Genomic DNA, 21,848 nt, shown 5'->3' on the forward strand with positions numbered 1-21,848 from the left:
ACCGATAACGGGAAGAAAATGGTGTCTGTGCTGGGTCAAGGAGGGCTGAGCCATGCGCTCTGCATGGCACACGTATTCAATTTGGTTGTCAAGCGGTATCTGAAGTCTTCCACCCATCTGCAAGACATCCTAAAAATGGACAGGAAACTTTGCATGTACTTCATCCACTCGTACGCTCCAAAGCACACCCTCCTTGAGCTGCAGTGGCAGAACGGCATCCCCCAACATAGGCTGATATGCAACGTTTCCACCCTTTGGAATTCCACCCTTCATATGTTGGACCGACTATACGAACAGAGAAAGGCAATAAACGATTTCTTGATGATGCAAGCGGACTGGAGTACTCCCCTGTGTAACTTCGATGTCAGCCAGTGGCAGCTCATGCGTGACACCTGCCATTTTCTCAGGTGCTTTGAGGAGGCCACGTTATTTGTCAATTGCTAGGACTACGGGATGAACAATGTCATTCCACTGCTTCATGTCCTAGAACAGATGCTGATAAATATGGCTGGTCAGGGGACTGGAGACGTGGCACCTAGATCTTACAGCCACATGAGCCCTGTGAGGGCTGAACTGGAGGAGGAGGAGGACATTGGAGCACAAGCAAAGTGTAGCAAAATGGGTGGTTTTTACACACAGGTGACAGGAGAGGAGGAGCAGGAGCAGCCAGAGGAACTACAAGGCGATGAGGAAGACGAGGACCCAGACACACCGTGGCAGTATGCAGTGCAGAAGGAGGCAGGGAGTCCCTTCGAGTCACTTTCACAAATGGCCCGATGCATGCTCACTTGCTTGAGTAGTGACAGCCGAATTGTCACCATTCGGCAGAGGGATGATTTCTGGCTCTCCACCTTGTTGGACCCTCACTACTGGTCCAAAATGGGGGCCTTTTGTACTCCCGCTAAGAGGGAGGACAAACTGAACTACTATAGAGACATCCTATGTAGTAATGTCACGGCTGAGGATGGGGAAAACCCTCAGCCGTGCGATGACAGAAGATGGTGGTCGCTGCTAGGCCAGGACAGGAATCAGGGAGCAGGTCACCTCCTAATACGTCCCTAATTCTGACCCTGTCTCCTAGCCGTATGAGCCGACCCTGATGGTGGGAGGGCTCATACTCTGTAACCTATAATCCCTACTAGCCCTCAGGGTGGCCCTGGACTAGGTGCAGGGTAAGACGACCTGTTCCTCCAAGACACGGACGAACAAGAGTCTCACTGGCCAGACTGCAAAGGAAGGGGAACATAAACAGCATATGGCAATGGCAGGTAAATGAAACAAGTACAACACCTACCTGCCACAGACACACAGCCTGGAACCCATGTACAAGTGCTGCTGTCCACTACAACACAAACGGACACAGCACACACAACACACCACACAGGAACCCAGGAAACCATAGCTGCAATAAACAAAGAGAACACAGAAACATCTTCATAACATCATACATAACTTTTATGACCACAAGGGTGGCCCTCACTGGCAGATGGTATATAACCTGGAGGATGACTCCAGCTAACCATGGCTGAAGTACCCCTCAGAGTCTGGCATCCAGCCGGAGCTAAATAGCCCCAAGTGGCCACACCCACACACAGATACACCCAGTGTTCACACACAAGGAAGGGAGTTGACCCTTCCTACACCAGGCAAGGGAAGACTGCCACTTAAAGGGGAAGTGTACAACCAAACACACACTCCACCTGTTACCACCGGCAACGGCATGCATGGCAACCATGTCCTGGGGATCAGCCAGAAGGCCGAGACACTGCCACCACGTGCACAATACCACACGTTGCCACGGGCAACCACAAGTGAAGGAAAGTGTCACTATGAGCACATACAAAACCTTGTGCGCAACAAAACGGGAAAGTGCACACATACAAAGAGAGGTTGCCAGATGAAACCGCATGCACTTGACAGCAAGCTGCCTAGCAACAGCTCAGGCTGCTATACTGCCAAATACAATCATGTTGCCAACGGCAACCACACGTGAGGAAACCACAAGCAGCCCTCACCATGTGGTTGACAATAAAACCAAACCGCAGGCAACTGTATGCGGATCCAGGAGTCATGACCATAAACATGGTCGTGACAAGTAAATTGGCTGCTGCCTATCTTCACCATCATTCATCCTCTTGCAGGTCTGACTGGGGGGGCCCCCTGCTCTCACTTTCCACTGCCATAGCTGCTGGGGCAGGGTGGGGTGGGGGGTACCAGCAGTTCCAGCTCCATCAGCAGCAACTTGAGTCTAGAGTCGCTGATGAGCAGCGTTCTTCACCTGCCTAGTGAAGAAACTACTCATCATCAGCAGAAGCTAGACCTGGAGCAGGATCTGAACCAGCAGGTGGTGGCATACTTGGACAGTATACTGCCACCCCACATTGAAGATCCGCTGGACTACTGGGCTGTCAAACTGGATTTGTGGCACAACTAGCAGAGTTTGCCCTGGAAAAGCTGTCCTGCACGGCCAGTAGTGTGGCATGTTTAGTGCGGCGGGGCCATAGTTACCCCAGGAAGAACTCGCCTGTCCACTCAAAATGTGGAGAGACTGACCTTTGTCCAGATAAATCAGGCACGGATCAGCCAGGATTTCCACCCACCAATGCCCTATGCATCAGACTAGATCATCCATGGTGCCACACCAACACTTTCAGCTACTATTCTGATGCTGCCACCCGATGATTCCACACATCTGATGCCAAGTACTCCTTCTTTCACCCACCATCTTCAGCTGGTACTTGTATTGACACCCACCTCCCCACTCTGTCACCAGGTCACTCTGTGATCTCCTAATGCTGCTGCCACCTCCTCACTATATCACCTTGCCACTCTGTGGTCTCCGGATGCTGCTGCCAACTCACCACTCTGTCACCGGTCACTCTGTGGTCTCCTGATGCTGCTGCCTTCTCCACTCTGTCACCTTGCCACTCTATGGTCTCCTGATGCTGCTGTCACCTTCACATTATGTCACCTTGCCAATTTGTGGTCTCCTGATTCTGCTGTCATATCCATACTATGTCACCTTGCCACTCTGTGGTCTCCTGATGCTGCTACCACCTCCACACTATGTCACCTTGCCACTCTGTGGTCTCCTGATGCTGCTGCCAACTCCCCACTCTGTCACCAGGTCACTCTGTGGTCTCCTGATGCTGCTGCCACCTCCACACTGTCATTGTGCCACTCTGTGGCCTACTCCTGATGCTGCCGCCACCTCCAGACTCTGTCATAGGGCCACTCTGTGGACTTCTCATGCTGTTCCCACCCTCCCCACTTCATGACTGGGCCACTATTTTTCCTTTCGGCCTGGCTGACATCATCATTTATTTGACCCTTCTTCTGATCTGTCAGAAGGACGGAAAAATGAGACGCACAATGGATCCTGTCTGTGTAGCAGCTGTAAGGCCTGTATGGTCCCTTCAGAATTGGCTTATGATTTGGTAGCCAAAAGCAGGAGTGGGTACAAAACACAGAATACATGCAAATATTCCATTCACATGTTATCTCTGTTTTGGATCCACTCCTGTTTTCTTTTGGCATTAGCAATACTGCTGGATTACTGACTAAATGCTGACCGATTGAAGGCAGAATATCAACATACAGGATCCATTTTTTGGGGGTTATTGTCCTGATGGATCAGAGGAAGGGCAAAATAATCGGTGACATCAACACAAACTTACTGCTGACACCCTCTCCACTCTGTCGGGGGGCTCTACTTGTGTGAGGAATATGGATCATTATTTACTGGCAGCCCTGATTTTCATCTAATTTACCTTTGTCAGTGTACATGCAAAATAAGTTCTCACTTCAACCCTCTGCTTGTCAGATAGCAGAGGTAGTGAACTCCACAGGGGTTCTGGCTTCAAAGAGGCCACATGCGTACGAATTCACACCTCAACCAGTCAGTCAGGAAGAATCTCTCAGCATGAGGTCTAGTCTATTCCCCAGTTCAGTCAAATCTAGCAGACAGCATGAAACTGGCGATTTATAAGGAATTATGAATCGCCCGGCCATCACAGGCACAAATCACATACATATTTGTGTCCCTGTGGCCACGATAAACAGGCCCGTGGTCATGGTTTGGTGGTGGGATGCCAGGGAAGGGAGATATACATACCTCACCACAGAAACTAAATAACGGTACCATGCTTGGACTCTACTTGTAGCCGGAACCCAAGCGGGTCTGTTGGTCCCAGAACCATCTCCCTGTGACCTTCTGGTCTGGAGCTATGAACCCTAAAGTGTTTTGTCGGTCATTGAGCTGCCAGGGTCAGCAGGGAGGGGGGGACCCTTCCCAGAGGCGGGAAGAGGAGGGGCCGGCTACAGTTTAAAAGGCTTGTGCCAGCCAGCGGGCGTGTCTTTCTCTGAAAGGGGGTCATATCATGCCATGTGTTTGAAGAGATCTGGAAACTGCTGACATCACTACCCCCACGTGACTGCAGCCAAGGACTATTCCACCATCATAACCCAAAGGAACATTCATCTACATGGTAACTGATTTGTATTCTGCTTTACCCTGTTTGTACCATACCACCTGTATTTGTAACCTCAGACCACTGTATATATTCTTTGTGTATAGTGTGTTATTTAGTTTGCTCTTAAGTAGATTAAATATATAATTTAATCTTGTGCTGTCTTGTATCTCGATCACGAATCCCCACGTCCATGTTTCGGCCTAGTTATAAGCTACCGCGGGTTGGTTTCTCACCCTATATAATCCCATTAGCGGAACAGGCTTATATCAAACGAGAAGCTGGTGGCAGATTTCCCAGGCTGAGGAAGAGCTGTTTCACTCGGGCAGTGAAAAGGCTCGTTGCCTCTCTGTGCCCGTGTGGACAGGAGAAGTCTGTAAAAACTGTACCAAGACTGACCTTAACCGCTCCTCCAGGAGGGCATAACATCACACCATGGTAACCAGTGACCATACCGTATCTCGTGAGCTCGACGTAGTTGACATCTGATGTCAGTCGAGGCACGAGGGGTACAGTATTCCTCACAACTTGTATAAGAGTTTAATAGAACAGGTTCTGTACACATCTATGAGGAATCAGCTGATGACATTGTAAACGGAGTGGGCTTCTTCTCGGCGCCAACATCAACCTGTAAGGCCCCTTTCAGACAAGCGAGTTTTACGCGCAGGTGCAATGCATGATACAAACACATTTTGCCCACATTGAATCCGGACCCATTCATTTAAATTGTTCTGTTGTACATGAGCATTGTTTTTTACGCATCACTTGTGCGTTGGGTGAAAATCGCAGCATGTTCTATATTAGCATGTTCTATATTCTGAGTTTTTCACGCAACGTTGGCCCTATAGAAGTGAATGGGGCTGCTTGAAAAATGCATCGCATCCGCAAGCATTTTTCACTGATGGTTGCTAAGAGATGTTGTTTGTAAACATTCATTTTTGTATCACGCGCGTGAAAAACGCATCAATGCGCTTTCACCCGCACAATAAAAATTGAACAACTGAACGCAATCGCAAACAAAATTGATTGAACTTGCTTGCGAAATGATGCGAGTTTTCCTGAACGCACCCGGACCTAATACAAATCGTTCATGTGAAAGGGGCCTAAGGCTGAGTTTATTCTTGAGTTATTTGGTCAGTTTTGGCCCTGTGACTGCCCAAATAAGTGAAGTGTGCAGTGACTCTAAGTGCAACGCCTGTCATCTGCATGTCATATGGACTCACAGTATTATTTCACTACCACAGCAGACTCCCTATGCGTGTTACTGCAAGGCACAGTGTTCTACACCACTAGAAAGGCCCTCTACAGCCAGGAAATAGAAGTTTTTAACACAATTCGCCGCAAATAAATTCAGATCGAATGACATTTTTTTTTTTTATTTGTTGAACTGGCCAAATCGAATTTTTGAAAAATTCCCTTATCTCTAACCAGAAAGTACCACATGTAAAGATAAAGAAAAACTACCCAACAAAGTACAGTTGCAAGAAAAAGTATGTGAAACCTTTGGAATGATATGGATTTCTGCACATATTGGTCATAAAATGTGATCTGATCTTCATCTAAATCACAACAATAGACAATCACAGTCGGCTTAAACTAATAACACACAAAGAATTAAATGTTACCATGTTTTTATTGAACACACCATGTAAACATTCACAGTGCAGGTGGAAAAAGTATGTGAACCCCTAGAATAATGACATCTCCAAGAGCTAATTGGAGTGAGGTGTCAGCCAACTGGAGTCCAATCAATGAGATGAGATTGGAGGTGTTGGTTACAGCTGCCCTGTCCAATAAAAAACACACACCAGTTCTAGGTTTGCTTTTTTACAAGAAGCATTGCCTGATGTGAATGATGCTGTCACAAGGGTGTCAAGAACCACGCCTGACTCCGTTATACCCGGGGTCAGGAAGTCGCAGCGGTTGGCTGCGCGCTCTATGTAAGATAGGGCTGTTTCCTTATGGTAGCTTTCTGGGTTTGCTTTGCAAACCTTTTTGGCTCACTCAGGGATCCGTAGCTCCTTCTCCTCAGCTGTTCCTTGTCCAACACTCCCAAACCTCCTTATATTCCCCTCTCACACTTCTCTGGTTGCCAGATATAGAGCTTCCTGCCTGGACATCTATTCTGACCCTCTGGAGCTGTGTTGCTGCGTTCTCTGGTAGTTGGTCCAGAACGTTACCCTCCGGATCCCTGTTGGACCTTTGTGGTCTATTGTGGTCGCCCACCTGGGTGTATGTGTTTGTCTGTTTTGTCTGTCCTCTCCCTGGTGTTTCCCTCTTAGTGACAGTGGTGCGGACTAGCGATCCCACCGGCCCGTTCACTATCTAGAGCTCATTTTAGGGAAAGCCAGGGTTTAGGCACGTGATCGCCGCACGGGTGAGGAACCCGTCTAGGGACGTCAGGGCAGTCAGGTGCCAGCCGCAAGGTGAGTTAGGGGTCACCACCTTTCCCTCTCCCTTGGGTAGGGCTTTCCCTTTTTCCTCCCTGTGCGTGACGCTGGTCATTACATTATATCTGGCCCTTATTTTGTGAAGGTAAAAAAAAAAAATTTTTTTTTTTTACCTACTTAGAATCCAGTATGGATCAAATTGCTGCTCTGTCCAAACAATTTCATGGCCTGTCTTGTGAGGTGGCAGGATTGAAGGCATCGGTCCTCCAGCAACAGCAGCAATTACAACTGACCGCAAGCCCAGAGGTTGCTACTGGTAACCAGGTTGTTGCGGAACCCAAGGTCCCTCTCCCTGACAGATTTTCTGGGGAAAGGGAAAAGTTTTTGACATTCCGTGAGGCCTGTATATTATATTTTAAACTGCGCCCTTACTCCTCTGGTAATGAAGAACAGCGGGTGGGGGTTGTTATTTCCCTGCTGCAGGGGGACCAGCAGTCCTGGGCGTTCTCTTTACCTACTGATTCCCAGGCTCTTCGGTCAGTGGATGAGTTTTTCGGGGCCTTGGGTCTCATATATGACGACCCTGACCGAGTCTCACTGGCTGAATCAAGATTACGGAGACTCCTACAAGGAGAGCGGCCGGTAGAGGAGTATTGCTCAGAATTCCGTAGGTGGGCTACGGATACCCAATGGAACGACCCGGCTCTCAGGAGTCAGTTCTGCTCTGGGTTATCCGAAAGGGTTAAGGATGCGCTTGCATTATATGAGACCCCCTTTTCCCTTGATGCGGTTATGTCCCTTTCTATCCGAATAGATAGACGCCTTAGGGACAGGTTGAAAAAACCGGAGCAATTGGTAACCCCTTCCAAGCAGCAGTTAGTCTGTACGGACTTAGACGAGCCTATGCAGCTAGGAGGAACTACTCGTCAGGCCCGTCCTCCTGAGGCTCGCCGTAGGCGTGTTTTTTTTTTTTGTGGGGAGAGGGGTCATTTCATTAATGTCTGTCCTTCTTTCCTCAGAAACAAAAGACCGTCGGAAAACTACTAACCCCAGGCTGTGTGGAGGATGTCAGCCGGGGGGTATACGTTTCCTCCATACGTACATCGCAATTTGTGTTGCTAGCGGTTATTGTTTTTGGTGATAAGACGGAGACTATTTCTTTCTTTCTAGACAGTGGAGCAGGGGTAAATTTGATAGATGCCCATTTTGCCCGCACTATGGGTTTGTCTCTCTGTACGCTACAGAGACCTATTCCCATATTCGCTATTGATTCTGCTCCTCTGTCTCAGAGAAACCTCAACCACATTGTTCATAATTTACACCTTCGGGTAGGGGACCACCATAACGAGATGCTTTCATGTTATGTTCTGGAGGGGCTTCCCACTCCGGTAGTGCTGGGCCTTCCCTGGTTGGTAGCGCACAATCCAGTGGTGGATTGGCAGGCCAGGGAGATATTGGAGTGGAGTGAGCAGTGCAGAGAAAATTGCTTAAATAGCAATTGCTTAGTCGCCTCCATAACTACCCTACCTACATTTATTTCGGATTTAGAGGATGTTTTTTCTGAAAAGGGTTGTCAGAAGTTACCACCTCATCGTCCTTATGATTGCCCGGTTAACCTTATTCCCGGCGCAAAATTACCCAAGACCAGATTATATCATCTTTCGGGTCCAGAGAGACAAGCCATGAAAGATTATATCTCCGAGAGCTTGGCTAAGGGACACATCAGACCCTCTTCTTCACCCATGGCTGCAGGGTTTTTCTTTGTTAAAAAGAAAGATGGGGGCCTGCGTCCTTGCCTAGATTTTCGCAAATTAAATCGGATAACCATCCGAGACCCATACCCTCTTCCTCTCATTCCTGACCTGTTTAACCAGATTACGGGTGCTAGGTGGTTCTCCAAACTTGATCTTAGGGGGGACTACAATCTGATTCGTATTAAGGAGGGGGATGAGTGGAAGACAGCTTTTAACACCCCTGAGGGGCATTATGAAAATCTAGTTATGCCTTTCGGTCTGACCAATGCTCCTGCCGTCTTTCAACATTTCGTTAATGATATTTTTAGTCATCTAATCGGCAGGTTTGTGGTAATATACCTAGATGATATTTTAATTTATTCGTCTGATCTGAGAACACATGAGGTGCATGTCATACAAGTACTGCAGGTCCTACGGACGAATAAATTATATGCTAAAATTGAAAAATGTGTCTTCGCCGTTCAGGAGATACAATTCCTAGGTTATTTTTTATCTGCTTCAGGTTTCCGTATGGATCCTAGGAAGGTCCAGGCAATTTTAGATTGGGATCTTCCTGAGAACCTCAAAGCACTTCTTGGGCTTCGCAAATTTCTATAGGAAATTCATTAAAAATTATTCACTTATTGTAAAACCGCTTACTGACATGACTAGGAAGGGGACTGATTTTTCTAAATGGTCTGACGCCGCTAAAGTTGCTTTTTCCTCTCTAAAAGAGAGGTTTACCTCAGCACCTGTACTAGTCCAACCTGATTTCTCTCAGCCTTTTATTGTTGAAGTCGATGCGTCAGAGTTGGGAGTGGGGGCGGTGCTGTCTCAGGGTCCGTCGCCTGGCAAATGGCGTCCTTGTGCTTTCTTTTCTAAAAAACTATCTGCAGCAGAAAAGAACTACGATATTGGCAATAGGGAACTATTAGCTATTAAACTTGCGTTTGAGGAGTGGTGTCACTTTTTAGAGGGGGCAGTCCACCCCGTCACTGTGATTACGGACCACTAAAATCTTCTGTACCTCGAATCAGCTAAGCGTCTCACCCCTAGACAGGCTAGGTGGTCGCTATTTTTTACCAGGTTTAACTTTGTGATTACTTATCGTCCTGGGGCAAAGAATACCAAGGCTGATGCACTATCTCGTTGTTTCCCTGGAGGGGGTAATGTGAGTGATCCGGTGCCCATTCTTCAAAGAGGAGTGGTTGTTTCTGCGGTACACTCTGTTCTGGAGGGGAAGGTGTTAGAGGCCCAGGGGGATGCCCCGGTCTCTTGCCCCTCAGAGAAATTGTTTGTACCATTGAACCTACGTTTCGAATTATTAAAGGAACATCATAATTCGGCACTTGCTGGGCACCCGGGTAGTAAAGCAACCTTGGAGCTATTGTCTCGTCGTTTTTGGTGGCCAAGGTTGCGTCAGGATGTATTGGATTTTGTGTCTTCTTGTTCTACCTGTGCGCGCACAAAAGTTTCACATACACGTCCTGCAGGGTCTCTATTACCACTCGTCATTCCCAATAGACCGTGGACACATCTGTCAATGGATTTTATCACTGACTTACCTTTGTCTGCAGGTAAAACAGTTATTTTGGTAGTAGTGGACAGGTTTAGCAAAATGGTACACTTCATTGCGTTACCCGCACTACCTAATGCTAAGACTCTTGCTCAGGTATTCGTCAGTGAAATCGTGAAGCTTCACGGGGTCCACTCCGATGTTGTTTCGGATCGGAGTACCAAGTTTATTTCTAAATTTTGGAAAGCTTTTTGTTCCCGTTTGGGGGTACACTTGTCCTTTTCCTCAGCTTTCCATCCTCAGTCGAATGGACAGACTGAGCGTACCAACCAAAACCTTGAGACATATCTAAGATGTTTTGTGTCTGAAAACCAAGAGTTGTGGTCATCATATTTACCGTTAGCTGAGTTTGCCATAAATAATCATCGTCAGGAATCCACTGGCAAGTCACCATTTCTTGGTGCATATGGTTTTCATCCCCAATTCTGTACTTTCAAAGAGGGGGGGTCTTCTGGGGTTCCCGAAGAGGAACGGTTTTAGTCATCTCTTTCATCGGTATGGCAGAAGGTGCAAGCTAACTTGAAAAATATAGGAGGTAAATACAAATGCATGGCTGATAAGAGAGACGGTCGCCAGGTCCGGACCTAGGAGTGAATGACTATGTGTGGTTGTCTACTAGGAATATTAAATTGAAGGTTCCCTCTTGGAAACTGGGTCCTAGGTTTATTGGCCCTTACAAAATTGTAGCCATCATCAACCCTGTGGCTTTTCGCCTGGAGTTACCTCAGACTTTTAAAATCCATAATGTTTTTCATAAGTCGTTACTCAAAAAGTATGTTCCACCTCTAGAACCGTCACCGCTGCCACCCCCTCCTGTTGACGTGGATGGTAATCTAGAATGTCAGATATCCAAAATTGTTAATTCTCATCGGGTCCGCCGCTCTCTTCAATATCTGGTGCATTGGAGAGGTTACGGTCCCGAGGAAAGAATGTGGGTTCCTGCGTCTGAGGTAAACGCCGACAGGCTAGTTCGGGTTTTTCATGCCCCTCATCCTGAGAGACCTGGTCCTGAGTGTCTGGAGGCCCCTCGTAGAGAGGGGGGTACTGTCACGAGGGTGTCAAGAACCACGCCTGACTCCGTTATGCCCGGGATCAGGAAGTCGCAGCGGTTGGCTGCACGCTCTATGTAAGATAGGGCTATTTCCTTATGGTAGCTTTCTGGGTTTGCTTTGCAAACCCTTTTGGCTCACTCAGGGATCCGTAGCTCCTTCTCCTCAGCTGTTCCTTGTCCAGCACTCCCAAAACCTCCTTATATTCCCCTCTCACACTTCTCTGGTTGCCAGATATAGAGCTTCCTGCCTGGACATCTATTCTGACCCTCTGGAGCTGTGTTGCTGCGTTCTCTGGTAGTTGGTCCAGAACGCTACCCTCCGGATCCCTGTTGGACCTTTGTGGTCTATTGTGGTCGCCCACCTGGGTGTATGTGTTTGTCTGTTCTCTCCCTGGTGTTTCCCTTTTAGTGACAGTGGTGCGGACTAGCGATCCCACCGGCCCGTTCACTATCTAGGGCTCATTTTAGGGAAAGCCAGGGTTTAGGCACGTGATCGCCGCACGGGTGAGGAACCCGTCTAGGGACGTCAGGGCAGTCAGGTGCCAGCCACGAGGTGAGTTAGGGGTCACCACCTTTCCCTCTCCCTTGGGCAGGGCTTTCCCTTTTTCCTCCCTGTGCGTGACGCCGGTCATTACAGATGCCTCGCACAAAAGAGCTCTCAGAAGACCTACGATTAAAAATTGTTGACTTGCATAAAGCTGGAAAGGGTTATAAAAGTATCTCCAAAAGCCTTGCTGTTTATCAGTCCATGGTAAGACAAATTGTCTATAAATGGAGAAAGTTCAGCACTGCTGCTACTCTCCCTAGGAGTGGCCGTCCTGTAAAGATGACTGCAAGAGCACAGAGCAGACTGCTCAAGGAGGTGAAGAAGAATCCTAGAGTGTCAGCTAAAGACTTACAAAAGTCTCTGGCATATGCTAACATCCCTGTTAGCAAATCTACGATACGTAAAACACTAAACAAGAATGGATTTCATGGGAGGAAACCACAGAGGAAGCCACTGCTGTCCAAAAAAAACATTGCTGCACGTTTACAGTTTGCACAAGAGCACCTGGATGTTCCACAGCAGTCCTGGCAATATATTCTGTGGACAGATGAAACCAAAGTTGAGTTGTTTGGAAGAAACACACAACACTATGTGTGGAGAAAAAGAGGCACAGCACACCAACATCAAAACCTCATCCCAACTGTGAAGTATGGTGGTGGGGGCATCATGGTTTGGGGCTGCTTTGCTGTATCAGGGCCTGGACTGATTGCTATCATCGAAGGAAAAATTAACTCCCAAATGTATCAAGACATTTTGCAGGAGAACTTAAGGCCATCTGTCCAACAGCTGAAGCTCAACAGAAGATGGGTGCTGCAACAGGACAACGACCCAAAGCATAGAAGTAAATCAACAACAGAATGGCTTAAACAGAAGAAAATAAGTCTTCTGGAGTGGCCCAGTCAGAGTCCTGACCTCAACCCAATTGAGATGCTGTGGCATGACCTCAAGAAAGCGATTCACACCAGACATCCCAAGAATATTGCTGAACAGTTCTGTAAAGAGGAATGGTCAAGGATTACTCCTGACCGTTGTGCACGTCTGATTTGCAACTACAGGAAATGTTTAGTTCAAGTTATTGCTGCCAAAGGAGGTTCAACTAGTTATTAAATCCAAGGGTTCACATACTTTTTCCACCTACACTGTGAATGTTTACATCGTGTGTTCAATAAAAACATGGTAACTGTCACGAGGGTGTCAAGGACCACGCCTGACTCCGTTATACCCGGGGTCAGGAAGTCGCAGCGGTTGGCTGCACGCTCTATTTAAGATAGGGCTGTTTTCCTTATGGTAGCTTTCTGGGTTTGCTTAGCAAACCCTTTTGGCTCACTCAGGGATCCGTAGCTCCTTCTCCTCAGCTGTTCCTTGTCCAGCACTCCCAGACCTCCTTATATTTCTCTCTCACACTTCTCTGGTTGCCAGAGATAGAGCTTCCTGCCTGGACATCTATTCTGACCTTCTGGAGCTGTGTTGCTGCGTTCGCTGGTAGTTGGTCCAGTACGCTACCCTCCAGATCCCTGTTGGACCTTTTTGGTTTATTGTGGTCGCCCACCTGGGTGTATGTGTTTGTATGTTTTGTCTGTCCTCTCCCTGGTGTTTCCCTCTTAGTGATAGTAGTGTGGACTAGCGATCCCACCGGCCTGTTCACTATCCAGGGCTCATATTAGGGAAAGCCAGGGTTTAGGCACGCGATCGCCGCACGGGTGAGGAACCCGTCTAGGGACGTCAGGGCAGTCAGGTGCCAGCCGCAAGGTGAGTTAGGGGTCACCACCTTTCCCTCTCCCTTGGGCAGGGCTTTCCCTTTTTCCTCCCTGTGCGTGTCGTCGGTCATTACATTATCTCTGGCCATTATTTTGTGTAGGTAAAAAAAAAATAATAATTTTTTACCTACTTAGAATCCAGTATGGATCAAATTGCTGCTCTGTCCAAACAATTTCATGGCCTGTCTTTGGAGGTGGTAGGATTGAAGGCGTCGGTCCTCCAGCAACAGCAGCAATTACAACTGACTGCAAGCCCAGCGGTTGCTACTGGTAACCAGGTTGTTGCGGAACCCAAGGTCCCTCTCCCTGACAGATTTTCTGGGGGAAGGGACAAGTTTTTGACATTCCGTGAGGCCTGTAAGTTATATTTTAAACTGCGCCCTTACTCCTCTGGTAATGAAGATCAGCGGGTGGGGGTTGTTATTTCCCTGCTGCAGGGGGATCCGCAGTCCTGGGCGTTCTCTTTACCTACTGATTCCCAGGCTCTTCGGTCAGTGGATGAGTTTTTTGGGGCCTTGGGTCTCATATATGATGACCCTGACCGAGTCGCCCTGGCTGAATCAAGATTACGGAGACTCTTACAAGGAGAGCGGCCGGTAGAGGAGTATTGCTCTGAATTCCGTAGGTGGGCTACGGATACCCAATGGAACGACCCGGCTCTCAGGAGTCAGTTCTGCTCTGGGTTATCCGAAAGGGTTAAGGATGCGCTTGCATTATATGAGACCCCCTTTTCCCTTGATGCGGTTATGTCCCTTTCTATCCGAATAGATAGACGCCTTAGGGTCAGGTTGAAAAAACCGGAGCAATTGGTAACCCCTCCCAAGCAGCAGTTAGTCTGTACGGACTTAGACGAGCCTATGCAGCTAGGAGGAACTACTTGTCAGGTCCGTCCTCCTGAGGCTCGCCGTAGGCGTGGGGTTTGTTTTTTTTGTGGGGAGAGGGGTCATTTCATTAATGTCTGTCCTTCTTTCCTCAGAAACAAAAGACCGTCCGAAAAACTACTAACCCCAGGCTGTGTGGAGGATGTCAGCCGGGGGGTATACGTTTCCTCCATACGTACATCGCAATTTGTGTTGCCAGCGGTTATTATTTTTGGTGATAAGACGGAGACTATTTCTTTCTTTCTAGACAGTGGAGCAGGGGTAAATTTGATAGATGCCCATTTTGCCCGCACTTTGGTTTTGTCTCTCTGTACTTTACAGAGACCCATTCCCATATTCGCTATTGATTCTGCTCCCCTGTCTCAGAGAAACCTCACGCACATGGTTCATAATTTACACCTTCGGGTAGGGGACCACCATAACGAGATGCTTTCATGTTATGTTCTGGAGGGGCTTCCCACTCCGGTAGTGCTGGGTCTTCCCTGGTTGGTACCGCACAATCCAGTGGTGGATTGGCAGGCCAGGGAGATATTGGAGTGGAGTGAGCAGTGCAGAGAAAATTGCTTAAATAGCAATTGCTTAGTCGCCTCCATAACTACCCTACCTACATTTATTTCGGACTTTGAGGATGTTTTTTCTGAAAAGGGTTGTCAGAAGTTACCACCTCATCGTCCTTATGATTGCCCGGTTAACCTTATTCCCGGCGCAAAATTACCCAAGACCAGGTTATATAATCTTTCGGGTCCAGAGAGACAAGCCATGAAAGATTATATCTCCGAGAGCTTGGCTAAGGGACACATCAGACCCTCTTCTTCACCCGTGGCTGCAGGGTTTTTCTTCGTTTAAAAGAAAGATGGGGGCCTGCGTCCTTGCTTAGATTTTCGCGAATTAAATCAGATAACCATCCGAGACCCATACCCTCTTCCTCTCATTCCTGACCTGTTTAATCAGATTGCGGGTGCTAGGTGGTTCTCCAAACTTGATCTTAGGGGGGCCTACAATCTGATTCGTATTAAGGAGGGGGATGAGTGGAAGACAGCGTTTAACACCCCTGAGGGGCATTATGAAAATCTAGTTATGCCTTTCGGTCTGACCAATGCTCCTGCCGTCTTTCAACATTTCGTTAATGACATTTTTAGTCATCTAATCGGCAGGTTTGTGGTAATATACCTAGATGATATTTTAATTTATTCGTCCGATCTGAAAACACATGAGGTGCATGTCAGACAAGTACTGCAGGTCCTACGGACGAATGAATTATATGCTAAAATTGAAAAATGTGTCTTCGCCGTTCAGGAGATATAATTCCTGGGTTATTTTTTATCTGCGTCAGGTTTCCGTATGGATCCTAGGAAGGTCCAGGCAATTTTAGATTGGGATCTTCCTGAGAACCTCAAAGCACTACAACGGTTCTTGGGCTTCGCGAATTTTTATAGGAAATTCATTAAAAATTATTCACTTATTGTAAAACCGCTTACTGACATGACTAGGAAGGGGACTGATTTTTCTAAATGGTCTGACGCCGCTAAAGTTGCTTTTCCCTCTCTAAAAGAGAGGTTTACCTCAGCACCTGTACTGGTCCAACCTGATGTCTCTCAGCCTTTTATTGTTGAAGTCGATGCGTCAGAGGTGGGAGTGGGGGCGGTGCTGTCTCAGGGTCCGTCTCCTGGCAAATGGCGTCCTTGTGCTTTCTTTTCTAAAAAACTATCTGCAGCAGAAAAGAACTACGATATTGGCAATAGGGAACTATTAGCTATTAAACTTGCGTTTGAGGAGTGGCGTCATTTCTTAGAGGGGGCAGTCCACCCCGTCACTGTAATTACGGACCACAAAAATCTTCTGTACCTCGAATCAGCTAAGCGTCTCACCCCTAGACAGGCTAGGTGGTCGCTATTTTTTACCAGGTTTAACTTTGTGATTACCTATCGTCCTGGGGCAAAGAACACCAAGGCTGATGCACTATCTCGTTGTTTCCCTGGAGGGGGTAATGTGAGTGATCCGGTACCCATTCTTCAAAGAGGAGTGGTTGTTTCTGCGGTACACTCTGTTTTGGAGGGGAAGGTGTTAGAGGCCCAGGGGGATGCCCCGGTCTCTTGCCCCTCAGAGAAATTGTTTGTACCGTTGAACTTACGTTTCGAATTATTAAAGGAACATCATAATTCGGCACTTGCTGGGCACCCAGGTAGTAAAGCAACCTTGGAACTATTGTCTCGTCATTTTTGGTGGCCAAGGTTGCGTCAGGATGTATTGGATTTTGTGTCTTCTTGTTCTACCTGTGCGCGCGCAAAAGTTTCACATACACGTCCTGCAGGGTCTCTATTACCACTCGTCATTCCCAATAGACCGTGGACACATCTGTCAATGGATTTTATCACTGACTTACCTTTGTCTGCGGGTAAAACAGTTATTTTGGTAGTAGTGGAAAGGTTTAGCAAAATGGTACACTTCATTGCGTTACCCGCACTACCTAATGCTAAGACTCTTGCTCAGGTATTCGTCAGTGAAATCGTGAAGCTTCACGGGGTCCCCTCCGATGTTGTTTCGGATCGGGGTACCCAGTTTATTTCTAAATTTTGGAAAGCTTTTTGTTCTCGTTTGGGGGTACACTTGTCCTTTTCCTCTGCTTTCCATCCTCAGTCGAATGGACAGACTGAGCTTACCAACCAAAACCTTGAGACATATCTAAGATGTTTTGTGTCTGAAAACCAAGAGTTGTGGTCATCATATTTACCGTTAGCTGAGTTTGCCATAAATAATCGTCGTCAGGAATCCACTGGCAAGTCACCATTTCTTGGTGCATATGGTTTTCATCCCCAATTCTGTACTTTCAAAGAGGGGGGGTCTTCTGGGGTTCCCGAAGAGGAACGGTTTTCGTCATCTCTTTCATCGGTATGGCAGAAGGTGCAAGCTAACTTGAAAAATATGGGAGGTAAATACAAATGCATGGCTGATAAGAGACGGTCGCCAGGTCTGGACCTAGGAGTGAATGACTATGTGTGGTTGTCTACTAGGAATATTAAATTGAAGGTTCCCTCTTGGAAACTGGGTCCTAGGTTTATTGGCCCTTACAAAATTGTAGCCATCATCAACCCCGTGGCTTTTCGCCTGGAGTTACCTCAGACTTTTAAAATTCATAATGTTTTTCATAAGTCGTTACTCAAAAAATATGTTCCACCTCTAGAACCATCACCGCTGCCACCCCCTCCTGTTGTCGTGGATGGTAACCTAGAATTTCAGATATCCAAAATTGTTAATTCTCGTCGGGTCTGCCGCTCTCTTCAATATCTGGTGCATTGGAGAGGTTACGGTCCCGAGGAAAGAATGTGGGTTCCTGCGTCTGAGGTAAACGCCGACAGGTTAGTTCGGGTTTTTCATGCCTCTCATCCTGGGAGACCTGGTCCTGAGTGTCCGGAGGCCCCTCGTAGAGAGGGGGGTACTGTCACGAGGGTGTCGAGGACCACGCCTGACTCCGTTATACCCGGGGTCAGGAAGTCGCAGCGGTTGGCTGCACGCTCTATTTAAGATAGGGCTGTTTTCCTTATGGTAGCTTTCTGGGTTTGCTTAGCAAACCCTTTTGGCTCACTCAGGGATCCGTAGCTCCTTCTCCTCAGCTGTTCCTTGTCCAGCACTCCCAGACCTCCTTATATTTCTCTCTCACACTTCTCTGGTTGCCAGATATAGAGCTTCCTGCCTGGACATCTATTCTGACCTTCTGGAGCTGTGTTGCTGCGTTCGCTGGTAGTTGGTCCAGTACGCTACCCTCCAGATCCCTGTTGGACCTTTTTGGTTTATTGTGGTCGCCCACCTGGGTGTATGTGTTTGTATGTTTTGTCTGTCCTCTCCCTGGTGTTTCCCTCTTAGTGATAGTGGTGTGGACTAGCGATCCCACCGGCCTGTTCACTATCCAGGGCTCATATTAGGGAAAGCCAGGGTTTAGGCACGCGATCGCCGCACGGGTGAGGAACCCGTCTAGGGACGTCAGGGCAGTCAGGTGCCAGCCGCAAGGTGAGTTAGGGGTCACCACCTTTCCCTCTCCCTTGGGCAGGGCTTTCCCTGTTTTCCTCCCTGTGCGTGTCGTCGGTCATTACAGTAACATTTAATTCTTTGTGTGTTATTAGTTTAAGCAGACTGTGATTGTCTATTGTTGTGACTTAGATGAAGATCAGATCGCATTTTATGACCAATTTGTGCAGAAATCTATATCATTCCAAAGGGTTTACATACTTTTCTTACAACTGTATATACCTGAGCACGTTTCTTCACCCGTCTACTGAAGAAAGCACCAGCAGCTGCAGAACATGTCACACCAGATCCAAGATCCTCTGGACTACTGGCAGCCAAACTTGATTTGTGGATATAATTGAGAGTTTGCCCTGGACAAGCTTTCCTGCCCGGCCAGTAGTGTGGCATCAGAGCAGGTATTTAGTGTGGCGAGGTGCATAGTTACCTGAAAGAGAACTCGCCTTTCAACACAAAATATTAAGAGATTATCCTTTTATAAAGATGAATCAAGCTTGGATCAGCCAGGATTTCCACACGCCAGTGCCTGATGCATCAGACTAGATCATTCTGGCAGTAAGTCCTGACTTCACTGTGCTGCCACAACAGAACATTGTGAAATATGGCTTGTTAATTCTAGCCACATGCTTCAGCCACTATTCTGATGCTGCCACTCACCTGTTGTCACACACACACCATGTTCTTCTACTGCCACCATCTTGTGCTGTTATTGCCACTGCATTTACCTTCGACCTCATCACTCTGTGACGGGGCCCCTATGTTGACTCCTCATGCTGTTGCCACAGTCACCAGTCTGTTCTGGGGACGCTCGTGTCACTGTTTGGCCTTTTTGACATCACCATTTATTTTACCCTTCTTTTTTGTCAGAAGAACTAAAAATGAAAAACACAACAGATCCTGTCTTTGGAGCATCTAAAAGGCCTCAATCACACGGTCAGTATTTTGCATTAGGATTTGCTCATGATTTAGAAGTCATAAGCAGGAGTGGGTCCAAAACACAGAAGACATGTAAATAGTTCCTTCACATGTCATCTCTGTTTTGGACCCACTCCTGTTTTTGCCTTACAAATACTGATCAATTACTGATCACATACTGACTTTGTGAAGGATGATGCTCAAAAGACAGGATCCTGTTTTATTTTGGGTTGTTCTGATGGATCAGAAGAAGGGAAAAATACACAGTGACATCAACACAAACTTCCTGCTGACACTCTCCCCACTCTGTCAGCACTACTTGTATCAGTCGCTAACAAAATAGGTTATCTATAGATCTATGTGAAAGCAGCAGATGGTGTAAAATGAGACCACTCTTTCACTATGTAGTAGAATGTTGGGTCACTGCACGGTTAAATTCATTATACCTGATGCCAACATTGACCTGTAAGGCTGAGTTCACACCAGTTATTTGGTCAGTTAATTCCAGTCATTACTGTATGGTCAGATAAGATCTGCACCTGTTCTGTTTTTGACATATAACTGACCAAATAAGTGAAGTGTAAACTGAGCCTAATAGTTATGCACACTATTCTACAGCTAACAAAAGTAATTCAAAAGCATGTTTTTGCACTGCCACAACATGACTTAAAGAGTATCTAAACTTTTACTGTCTTGTTAAAATGTCCCTAATGCCCTAATACTTTTATAATATACTTGATTAATGCATTTTTAATTTGTAATAGAGTCCCCCCCAAAGCACACCTTTACCTGTCCGCTTGAAGGGTTTGTACAAGTATTTTTTTTTTGTTCTTTGTATGTTTCTAAATAATCAACTGTAAAGGCTTTACCATGCACTTACTGCATCTTCAGTGGCTGATTTCTCGGATTTCACATGACCTATGATGTCAGCTTCTCTCCCTGCTCTGATAATGTTTCGTGCACAAGCCTGAAAGAGCAGATATGTGTCTGTACAGGAGATGTCAGTGTGCTGGCCACGCCCTTCTGCACTGCCATTCTTCAGGAAAAACTTTAACCCCTTCAGCAGCACAGACTCAGGGCTGAAGTCTTTACTGAGTAGCTGCAGACAGTGAGGAGACAAATGCTGGACACAGGAGCTGACAGACTGGAGGAGTTCTGCAGAGCATTGCACAAGAACAGGTAGGGGAGAGATCCTGTGTGTATCTGCAGTGTCATTGTACAGCTGGGACTTGTAGTACTACACATACAACATGCTGCTCAGTATCCTAGCAGGCAGACATGTCACTCAGGACAAACTTATTCACTTCTTTTGCAGAGCAAGGTAGGGGGTCACAAAAAAAATATTTCCTCTTTTCCCTGGTTCTCTGCTGGCCCTTTGTTTAAGTGCAGAGGGAAAGGTGTGTTTTAAGGTAAAGACTCAATTAAAAATTAAAAATGCATTAATCAAGTATATTTTATTATAAATTAAAATTTATTTATTTTTTAACCGGCCTACTAGGTATAGCAGTGGTACTATACACCCCAAAAAATTGGTTATATTTCACCCGAAAAAGTAAATGACAATTTTTTTTGTTTTGTTTAAGAGAGATACTGGAAACAACCTGTGATACATGTTTTGTTTATTTTCTTGGAGGATATCACTCTCCTCCGAAAGTTATCTATGTTCTTGCCTACAATGTAATATCTCGACAAAGAATATCAGCCTAAGTATAATAACAACCGCATTTCTTGAGCTGTTTAAGGCCCAAGTTAGTCCAAGTGAAATAATTAATGCTACTGATATCTATGCTTTGCCAAATTGATTATTTTGACGAGCGCTTGTTATGTATGACTATTTTTCTATATTTATCTATATTTTCGACCATGTGAAAAAGAATATGTAACTTTGCACTATTCTGTAACATTGCAAATAATGACTATATTTTCTTTGTGAAAAACAAATAAACAGATATTTGTTAAAAAAAAAAAATGACCTGATTATTTCATTATTTGTGTTATTCTTCTAGGGAAGAGAGTCTGTCTTGGAGAGCACCTGGCCCGTATGGAAGTCTTCACGATCTTCTCCACGCTTCTCCAGAAATTCACCTTCACCCTCCCCTCGGGGACAAAATGTCAGGACGCTAAATTTCTGAATGTAAACAAGGATGAAATAATTGAATCAGGCAAGATATGTGCTGAGCTTCGCTCCTTGTCCAAGTGACCGCTTGCTGTCCATCTATATATCTTAGAAGACACCTCTTATGTCCATCTATATATCTTAGAAGACATATCTTTTGAAATCCACCTCTGTATATGGAGCTGGTAGCCAGGAAAATGCTTCCATTTTTGACATGTACAATATAACCTAACTTGCAAACGGAATGAAATAAAAGAACTACGATATTGGCAATAGGGAACTATTAGCTATTAAACTTGCGTTTGAGGAGTGGCGTCATTTCTTAGAGGGGGCAGTCCACCCCGTCACTGTAATTACGGACCACAAAAATCTTCTGTACCTCGAATCAGCTAA

At 46.5% G+C, this 21,848-nt stretch overlaps 1 protein-coding gene across 1 annotated transcript in view; it reads left to right on the top strand.

Annotated features, from left to right (window-relative positions):
• The window catches only part of LOC121002843 (cytochrome P450 2C29-like), a 242,550-nt gene extending 220,983 nt beyond the window's left edge, over nucleotides 1-21,567 (top strand). The window contains exon 10 of the mRNA XM_040434454.1: nucleotides 21,346-21,567. Within this exon, the coding sequence (XP_040290388.1) occupies nucleotides 21,346-21,539 (194 nt within the window). The 3' untranslated portion in view covers nucleotides 21,540-21,567. The remainder of the gene's footprint in view (nucleotides 1-21,345) is intronic.
• The last annotated feature ends 281 nt before the right edge of the window (nucleotides 21,568-21,848 follow it).

Source organism: Bufo bufo, chromosome 5 (assembly GCF_905171765.1).
Source record: "Bufo bufo chromosome 5, aBufBuf1.1, whole genome shotgun sequence".
Classification (NCBI taxonomy): domain Eukaryota; kingdom Metazoa; phylum Chordata; class Amphibia; order Anura; family Bufonidae; genus Bufo; species Bufo bufo.